At 41.6% G+C, this 10,163-nt stretch overlaps 1 protein-coding gene across 1 annotated transcript; it reads left to right on the forward strand.

Moving 5' to 3' along the window:
• Nucleotides 1-7,221: 7,221 nt before the first annotated feature.
• Nucleotides 7,222-8,439, forward strand: LOC128692004 (uncharacterized). The gene is made up of 3 exons (XM_070089527.1): nucleotides 7,222-7,430; nucleotides 7,687-7,832; nucleotides 7,928-8,439. The coding sequence occupies exons 1-3, from the start codon at nucleotides 7,400-7,402 to the stop codon at nucleotides 8,339-8,341; spliced, it is 591 nt and encodes a 196-aa protein (XP_069945628.1). The 5' UTR covers nucleotides 7,222-7,399; the 3' UTR covers nucleotides 8,342-8,439.
• Nucleotides 8,440-10,163: the final 1,724 nt, after the last annotated feature.

A 10,163-nucleotide genomic window follows, 5' to 3' on the forward strand; every position in this document is an offset into this window, starting at 1 on the left:
CAGAGGGCCTATACTTTGCATAAATTGCAGCCTCTGCGATTTCCCAGACGGAAAATCATAGCTGCTGCCCCTCGCATTATACTCACCTGCGACTTGGCGGACATGACTTTATTACATTCCCACAATGGTGGCATTAAATATATTTTGTTATGCATAGATGTCTTTTCAAGGTTAATGAAGGCGGTAGGACTAGTCAGAAAAAACTCAAAAAGCGTCTTGTCAGCCTTACGAAATATTATAGAAAGCCCCACCTTCCGTGGAATTTCGAGATTACACACGGACAGAGGGGCCGAGTTTTATAACCGTCCTCTTCTGAATTACCTAAAAAAAAAAAATATTAAATTATACAGTACCTTCTCGGACACTAAGGCTGCAATAGCGGAACGAGCTATTCGCACGCTTAAGCATAGAATCTACCGCTATATGACTTTAACAAATTCTTTAAAATATATAGAGGTATTACCAGCCATAGTAGAAACTTACAACTCAACTCCTCACTCCTCTCTCAAGAAAGGTCAAACTCCACAACAAGTGCATTCTCTGAGTCTTCCTCGAGACATTCGTCGGCAGTTTGGGCTAATGTATTTAAATGCCCGTCCTCATCAGCCTCGTACTAGTCCACGACTGACTCCTGGAGCGCATGTGTGGATAACTAGCCACCGGGGGATATTTCACAAGAGTTATTGGCCTCAAAACACCGAAGAAATTTTTAAAATCCAATCGGTTGATAATTCGCAAGTAATCCCCTCATATTCTCTTATCGACCTGAGCGGGGAAAAAATACTTGGGCAATTTTACGCTCAGGAATTAATAGAAACATCTCTACCTGAATTTTTTCCCATTAAAATATTGAGACGGAGAAGAAAAACTGACGGCAGTAGAGAATATCTGGTGAGCTGGGTGGGTTATCCCCGAAGTGCAGATAGCTGGGTGCACGAGAAGGACATGCAAAATGTCAGACAGGGGTAAGCCCCTAGCAGTGCAACACAGAGACTTATTAATTTTATTAAACAAACTTCCAGCTAAAGCTCGCAATCGTATTATTAAGGAATTAAAAAAAAAAGAAATTAATTGCATATCTGAGATATTTACTAATTTTCTTAAGAAAAATCTAACAGTAGAACCGACTATTTTGAGCAAATTAAAGAAGTTTAGAGGAGACATTCTCACCGTTGCCCGTAAACGAACTCCACTTTATAAAAAAAAAAATATTCTTCTTTCGAAGCGTGGAGGAGCCATCTTAACTACACTCTTACCTCTGGTCATCTCGCTGATTAGTAGTTTTATAAAGTAAAAAATAATCGAAATGGTGGTAAAGGAATTTTGTCTCATCCCTCGGCTAACCGCCGAAAAATATATTTTTAAAAATGGAACAAATATCTTACCCACTCCTAAGCGCGAATCTCCTTTTCCCCGCCTTCGCAGAAGCACTGCAACCACCACTATGGCGCGTAGGAAGGAATCTTCCAGCCTCTCGAGAGTGAAAGTGAAACCAGCCCAAAGCAAGGATGAGAAGGTCAGCTCCTGCCCCAGCATAGCAACTCGCCCTCATAAGGGTAATTACCGCTTCGAGCTACCACCTCCCACGAGCGGGCACCCACCCGAGCTCTTTGTTGAGACTGGCGAGTCCCCCATAAAAAAAAAAAAAAAAATAAGCTCGCTCGCTGTAATGCCGCCCGCGGCGGTGGCGGCAGTGGCGGCAGTGGCGGCGGCTGCGGCGGCTGCGGTGGCGGGCGCGCCCGCGGTAGTTGCCGCGAGGAGTCTAAGAGTAAAAAAAAAAAAAATCCGAAACAGAAAATAATAGCCAATAATAATAAACTCCCGCCGGAAATACTTTTATCTTTAATATCAAGAAAAAACAACAGTCTTTCTCTCTCGCCTGAGGACTCTTCCCCAAATTTAAATGAAATAATTGATCTGTATTTCACGAGAGAAGAATTGCCATACGCGAAATCTATGCTAAATCTATTCAATAATAATTCTTTCATTCGGTGGGATAAGAGAGGTATTTTATTCCCTCCATACCATAATTTAAACATCTTACAAATCATTAAATCTTTGACAAGCAGTCGAGCGTACATCGATAAAAAACTTTTGCCCGTTGTAGGGGAATTAGTGAGCCTTATTAGATTAGAGCCAAGATTTATAAAAAATCACAAGGCGAGAAAACAATTATTAGGCGGTTTTTATGTTAAAAAGACCGCGGAAAAAAAGCCGCTCTGGCTAGCCTATTGAAATTTAAGCTTTCATAAAGTCGAGAGAAGAGCTTTGCCCGCTTTAGTAAATACCGGGACAGGATAGAGACAAGAAGTTCCTTCTCGAAGTGCTATTCATAAAAAAAAAAAAAATGGACCAGCCATCAGTTGATTATCCCGAGAGAATTAATCTCCCGTTGAATGAAGAAGGAGAAAAGGACCCCAGTTTGTCGATATTATTACATCAATTAACGTCAAGACGAAAGATTTATCAGCAAGTGTGTTACAAAGCTCGTGTGATACAAAGTTTATGGCAAACCTACGAATCCTTCAAAGTCAATTGCCCCATGACCAGATTTACTAAGACTTTTGATGAAATTGAAAAATTATATGACAATTTTAATCAGAAAGAACTGACGGCTGAAATCAGACGCTTAGAATATGCTACGCATGATTTCCGGGATATGATAGAAGCTTTTGAAGGGGCCCAAAGCTTGTATAAGCACCTTAGGCGAATGTCGACCTAGAGAGGTCCCCCAAACCCCTACCAAACCCACCCGCAGGAGTGGGAGGCTACTGCAGCGCGGTATTTAAACCCTGCCGCCGACGTGCCGATAAACATTATCCGTCTCACTCCCTCAGCGAGGACTCTAAGGAACCCAACTGTTGACGAGAATGGAATATAAATTTCCAGTAATTGTCGGGGGAATAACGGGTGAAGAATTCCTGGAATATGGGGATTGTATCGTGTATCCCCACAACGCTACTTCTGCTCGCCCCTACGAGCCGGCTCTTTCACTCTGGGAAAAATATCCTTTTTCCAAAATTGAGCGAAAATCGCTAATCCTGGTGAACCGTGCCATAGCCGCAGATCGGGGCACACCCGGGGAAATTGTCCTAAAATCACCCCCACCATGCACCAACACCCTTGATGACAGGCCAGAGGATTTTTTAAGACCCCACCTTGCAGCACTAATATGTCAGTTCTCAGCGGGTCCTTGTCTTGAAAAGAATGAAATTGCGCAACAGCAATTAGAGCGTAGTCTCGACACGCATTATGTACGCGGTTTGAGCAAGGACACGCAACAGAATCGACGAATTTGGTTTAAATTATGTCTGGTGTCCCTGGGTCGGGCAGTGATAGCCAATGGCAACATCAAACGGGTAATTTTACCCCAGTACATTGGCATGAGCAGAAAACAGGCCGATGAATGGCACACTGAATATCTCCCTCTCATTAACATATTTCAAGACATATTACTGAAACGGGAAATTCAGACATGCTTGCTCGTACCGTCAGTGAGCCCATACTTGGCAGTACCTAAAATCATCCTAGATGAGGTGGAAATTGAACGCGGCGCCTCCCCCGAAGCTCTAGAACGGTAAATACTACAGCTGTCTGTGGAGAAGCAAGGCACTGGCAGCATCAGCGGTGGCAGCAGTGCCGGTGGCGGCAGCGGCAACAGCAGCAGCTGCAGCAGCGGCGGCGGCGGTGCAGACGTCGGACCAGCCGGTGGGATTGGAACTAAACGAGACAGTGGCATGCGTGAAATGGACATGCCTGATGGAGTCGAGGTCACTTCACGCGGAAAACGCAAACGACAGCACGATGATGTGGATATTTTATTCCTAAATGCTGTAACTAATAAAAAAATAAAAATGTAAACTCTTCAAACTAAAGTTTTTTTAAGCCTTTAAAAAATATATATAATGGTCTATATTTTGTATTTGCCTCATACTGTCTCTGTCCCTCAACATGGACAGAGGGGGTCCGGGGAAATATATCTATTTGAGCAGTTTAGAAAATATTGACATTTTCGACAATACAGCTTCGGCCTTTCAAAATATAATTACTGCAACGCCTTTAAATCCATCCTTGAACTACGAAATAGCATTGCTTAATGTTTTGTATCCCAAAAAATTCAATGTTCTAACAAGAGACGATGCCGAATGCAGTATTGACATTATACAAAATCACATTACTGAAACAGGAATAAGTACAGAAGAAATAGTCCATCACTTTCTACCAAAAAATGATGTGTTATCGACAGATGCCAGCCATATTATTGAAGAAATTAATCGACAGCTAACAGCAGATTTAAAAAAAGCCTTTAGAGATAATTATTCGGCACATTTCCCGAAAGGGAAAATACTCAATTATGATGTCGGAATTGGGAGGGTTTTAGTTTCGACGAGATCGCGAACCTTTACGGGAAAAAACAATGCTGCCACTTCATTTAAAGCTCAATTTAAACCGAGAATAGCTCGGGTGCTTGGGCTTAGCAGCGCTGAAAAATATTATTTATTTCGTAGTGACGCGCCCGAGGGGACCTCCTTCCCCAAGCAGATTGCCCCATTCAAGCCTGATCCCACTGCCGGAGTTGATTATGTTTTAATATATAGTGATATTGTGGAACCGCAAATATACGGTAGTCAGTTAGTCAATATTCTGGATGCTTTCGCCTTTCAGGAGAGTTATTCAAAAGGTGCTCATCCTATGATGTACAAACCTCTATGCGTAACTAAATTAGATAAAATAGCTATCAAAATGACAGATCAGTTTGGTCGTAATCTGTCTTTTGAAAGCGGTCATTCCACTACCGTAGTGTTACATGTAAGACCGATAAATAAATAGAACCAACTCAGCGTAAAAATGGTTATTGTTTCTCTAACCGCCAAACATGCGTGTACCCTTTCAAGTGCCCTCTGAGCAGGAATTTCGGAGTTTATTCTCCCTAAAACCCTCCCAGGTGGGGGGTGGCCTGGGAGATATACAAACTTTTCACGCGCCATACAGAGTCCGAGGTGGGGGATTTTTTTCGGCTTTAGCGGGCCTAGCTAAAAGAGCTTTACCTTTTCTTTTCAGAGTGGCTGCACCAAGTGCAGTAGAATTTGGAACTAAAATGCTCGATGATTATCAGTCTGGAAAAACAGACATGAAAGCTGCTCTTAAATCTCACGGGATAGATGCTTTAAAAGGTGTTGCAAAGAAGGTTATTACGGGCGGCAGAGTGAGCAGGGTGACTAAGCGACGGGTAAATAATAAATGCAAGATAAATAAACGCCGACGAAGCCGAGTTGCTTATAAAACGGATGTATTCTCTCTCGTATAAACAGTCGCTTATTAGCCATGGCGGGTGTCGGGGCTGAAAACAGTGGACTCAAAGTCCCGTTAAATGATTATTCTTCCAGCGTCATTAATCAATTCCCGCGACCGCATAGACTGAGACAAGTTGAGAGTTCCATAGCTCGCACACAGAGTTTTGATACTCTACCAGTAAACCTTCCTCTCTCTCAAAAACTAAAAGATAATTTTCTAGAATTTAGAATTCCTGGAGTTCCCGGAGCATTTCTAGATTTAGGCAAAATAGTTATAGAATTTAGAGTGACTCTAACAGAGGCCGATGGGCAAAGTCCACTAGGGGAAACAAGCAACATTGCACTCATCAATGGATTTTCCAACACGTTATTTAAAAGTGTCCAGTGTTTCCTGGGCGAGCAAATAACGGAATCAAATTCTAGTTTTAATTACTGGTCATTCATTAAACTCTGCAGCTCAGTAAAACGAAGCCAGTTGCCGAGTATCGCCCGACTGGGGTATCTCTTGCCCGACTTTAAAGGAGGAGAAGGTATAACTAAATTGTTCGATACAGCCTATTTCGCCCGCACATCGGCAAAAGAACCACAGATACTGACAAAGAATGATAAAGAACAGGGCATAACTCTGTGTTTTCCCTTGGCTCTGGACATATCCACTCTGGACCAATATCTGCTTGACAATATCGATTTAAAAATTAGGCTGGAATTATCCCCTCAAGCGTGGACTCTGAAAACAGACGATGAAGCCAGCACATACCAGCTCCATATTAATTACGCTAAACTTTGGCTTAATAGGGTGTACCCATATACATCAGCTTATATGGCCTTGAACAAGTCTCTAGCCTTAGACGCAAAGCCGATAATATATACTTTTAATCGCACTCTAAGTAAAAATTATGTGCTAGGTCACAATCAAACGAGTCTCCTAATAGATCAGCCATGGGGTCATGTAATTCCCGCCAAAATTTTCATGGTAATTTTGCCCATGACAGCCTATGCAGGAAAACATAAGGAGAATGGTCTATATTTTGAGCATGGGGATCTAGCCAGTTTATCTGTATGTATTAATAATAATACAGTTTATCGCATAAGCAGTGATTTCCCCCATCATTATAGTAAATTATATTATGAGGCAATTAACTCTCTGGGCATTGAGGAAGAAAATTTAATTCTCTATGAATCATTCGCCTCCGGGCGAACCATCAATATTTTCAATTTAACCGACAGCCAAGTGGAAGACGCTCTCCCGATTGAAAAATCTGGTAACTTGAGAATTGAATTACAGTTCTCTAAGCCCGCCCCTCATAATAAGGTAGTTTTATTATTTGCTCAGACCACTGGTGTTTTATCCATCGACCAGAATAGATCTGTTCATTGTGATGTGCGAGCATAAATAAAAAATGAATTGCGCAGAAATAAATAATAGTTTAATTCCCGCCCTAGGAAATAAAGTCACATATATTGGCTGTTTCACTATAGACGCTCTACAGCAAATAAGATTAGATGACTATCCCTCAGACAGGCCCATAGTGCTTGTAAGTAATATTCTTCCTTCGTACAGCTCAAAAGTAATGGGTCATTTTTTTTCTCTTCTCTTGGACAAGAAAAATAGTCTATCCTTCTTCTTTGACAGTTACGGGAAAAAACCAGAGAATTATGGCATAAATTTAAAAAAATTTTTTAAACTAAATAAAATTAAATATTTATATCGTTTATCTGGCAGAACACAAAGTGATTTTTCACTCACTTGCGGTCTATATGTTATGATGTTTATTCATAAAGCAAGCCTTGTGGGATTAGAAAGAGCTTTATATTTTTTTAAAAAAAATTTCTCGGAAAAATCGCTTTTTATCAATGACAGATTAGTGATAGCATATGCTAGAGAGAATTTTAAAATGTTACCTCCTTGTGAAAAAACATTTTGCCTAAGTAGACAAGGTTATCTTTGTGCTTCCCTCTGTGAGGAAGGTCACCTCTGACGAGAGTATCCCCCAAATACCCCTCCTGGCTGGTAAGGCCCTCTCTGAGTTGTATATAAGAGCCCGCTGAAGCTGTCTTCCCGCAAAAGATAGAGGCTGACCTCTCCATAGCCTTTTACTCTCATCATGGCGAAGGAAGCAGGCATTCTCGATTCTGGTAAGCGAGACATTTTATTTTGCTAAAAACTTCTCTTTGAATATTAACGAAACAAACGAGAGCAAGAGACTTATAATAATTTTTAAAGTTGAGTCTCTTTTTTCAACAGTTTTCACAGCACCAGTCAGAATTTGTAAAGTTTTTGATTTTATCGGCTGGTAGATTGGATACTTCTCTTTGAATATTAACGAAACAAAACGAGCGCAAGAGACTTATAATAATTTTAAAGTTGAGTCTCCTTTTTTTTCTTCAACAGTTTTCACTGGGCCAGTCAGAATTTGTAAAGTTTTGATTTTATCGGCTGGTAGATTGGAAGGGAAGGAACACACCGGCTTCAAACTCCTAAAGCGGTGTCATTGTGATGATAGCAGGAAACGCAAACATAGGCTTCCTCAGGAAAGGGTATGTCTTTTCTATGTTCCCTCCTTTGGTAGATTAGAGACGAGTCCCACTCCTTTATTTGAAAGTGATAAATATGTTCTCTTTATGACTTACAGCCTGTGGAAGATGGGATCAGTTCATCTGATATAGAGGAGCCTATGAAGAAAGAACCAGATCTCGACAACGATGAAACGCAGAGCCTTCCTTCATGTCAGTCTGATGACCTCGTTGTGGACCTCTCTACGCTCACTGCTCAATCTGATGACTCTGTTGAGGTCACTGCCGCAGCAGGTGCTGAACAAACTGGCGACCTTGAAGCGCACCCTGACGGTCAGTCGGAGAAGGAAGGGAAAACCCCCGACGTGAGAGTAAATGCTGGAGACGCAGTAAAGCCAGCAGAAGGGGTAAAGCCGGCAGAAGGGGTAAAGACGGCAGATGATGATGATGTACCTGAAAAGGAAATCATTTTCGAGCGGGAGGTTATCAATCTTACAGAAAGTGAACAGGAGGAGCGCAGTCATTCAGTCTAACCAGTAAAACTCGCACAGTTTCGCCCCTTTGCTCGCGCTAAAAAACTTTGCACAGCTTTTGCCCTTTTGTATGTGAATTAATAAAAATATTGACAAACTCTGATTTTTATTTACATATAACTATATATTACTATCTTCTCTAGTCTAAACATATATATATATATATATAAACAATATCGCACCACTTAAGCCTCTCCCCATCTGAGAGGAAAATGTATATGTCAAAGTTCCTATAAGAGCTCTATCAGCACAAAGGTCTTCCCTAGATGGCCTCTCTCACTGCTTTAAGCCTCCCCCACCTGGAAAGATCTAGCAGCTGGCAAGAATAAACACTACCGTAGTACCCGGAAGAACCTTCTTTTTTTTGCTGAGGTACGGACGGGCGAGCAACACTCCCTCGGGGGACCAGCTAGCCATCCATTACCGCGTTCTTTAAACCCAGCAGTGTTGTTGTGAAGTAGCAACAGTCGCGTCAGTGAGTCGCAGGCCCGGGAAAGGGGGGGGGGACTCCCTCGGAGATGGTAAGCTTGTACCCAGTCACCTGAATCCTTTGTACTGTCTCTCCCATCTATCAGAGTGATTGAGTTTGGGGAGTCAAAAGTGATCATTACCCTACCTTCTTATAATTAGTAATTACACAGAAATAAGCCTCTCTCTCTCTCTATCCCCTTGGGGGATGTTTAAACATATTAAATCTTGTACCCCTGACAGCACCTGAGCTTATGAAGACCAACCCATTATCACATTCTTTTTCCACACTCATTATCCTGGGAATCTGCCCACCTGCACACCTGAATCCTTTTTTGTACTGCCTCTCCCATCTATCAGAGTGATTGAGTTTGGGGTGTCAGAAGTGATCATTACCTACCTTCCTATACTTAGTAATTACACAGAAATAAATCTCTCTATCCCCTGGGGGATGATTAAACATATTAAACTTGTACCCCCTGACAGCACCTGTGCTTATGCAGACCACCCATTATCACATTCTTTTCCACACTCATTATCCCGGAATCTGCCACCTGCACACCCGAATCCTTTGTTCTACTTTATGTACCTACTTATTAATGCATAGGAATAAGTCTCTCTATCCCCTTGGGCCATGATTAATCATATTAAACAATTACCCTGTCATGCAAACCCCATCATTATCGCATTTTCCATGGTCATTATCCGGCAGTGTTCCTAGATCGACCAATATATACTACTACTAACAGACAGTAAACAAACTGTCACACATAAACGTACTCCAAAATGTGTACTTTGTGATGGAACACATTGGACAATACACAATACACATCAATACACATCAATGGAGGCACGTAAACAACGTGTTCATCAGCTGAAAAGGTGCATCAAGTGTTTAGGTGAACACAAGGGAGGAAAATGCTCACTGAAGAAGTGTTTTAAACGCAAGGGTATGCATCATACAGCATTATGCCCAAATACTTTTGCTGAACAGCAGCAGACTTCCACAGAATCAGGAAGTCAACAAGCAACAGCATTAAATGTGAGAGATAAGTTTAAAGCAACTGCTCTCCCGATAGCTCGAGTTGAGTTATCTAATAAATTACACAAAACCAATGTGCTAACACTATTTGATCAAGGCTCACAAAGGTCCTTCATAAGAAGATCAGTGTTGCAGAAACTGAATAAACAACCCTATGCCAAAATACAGTTAGATATAGCTGGTTTTTTCCACAATTCTGGTAAACAGACATATGACCTAGCCAGAATCACTGTTGGTCTAGGAAACAGGAAAAAGACAGTAGAAGCTGTGGTAGTAGATGATTTGCCTAAGTCTGTGCAGATCCAGGGATTA

The sequence above is a fragment of the Cherax quadricarinatus genome, chromosome 28 (genome assembly GCF_038502225.1).
Source record: "Cherax quadricarinatus isolate ZL_2023a chromosome 28, ASM3850222v1, whole genome shotgun sequence".
In the NCBI taxonomy this organism is placed as follows: Eukaryota; Metazoa; Arthropoda; class Malacostraca; order Decapoda; family Parastacidae; genus Cherax; species Cherax quadricarinatus.

Excerpts from the sequence above, each read along its gene's own strand:
- LOC128692004 (XM_070089527.1), top strand. The coding sequence starts at position 7,400 with ATGGCGAAGGAAGCAGGCATTCTCGATTCTG. Across the intron at positions 7,431-7,686 it reads AGCAGGCATTCTCGATTCTG|TTTTCACTGGGCCAGTCAGA; the intron begins GTAAGCGAGACA and ends TTTCTTCAACAG. Across the intron at positions 7,833-7,927 it reads ATAGGCTTCCTCAGGAAAGG|CCTGTGGAAGATGGGATCAG; the intron begins GTATGTCTTTTC and ends TATGACTTACAG.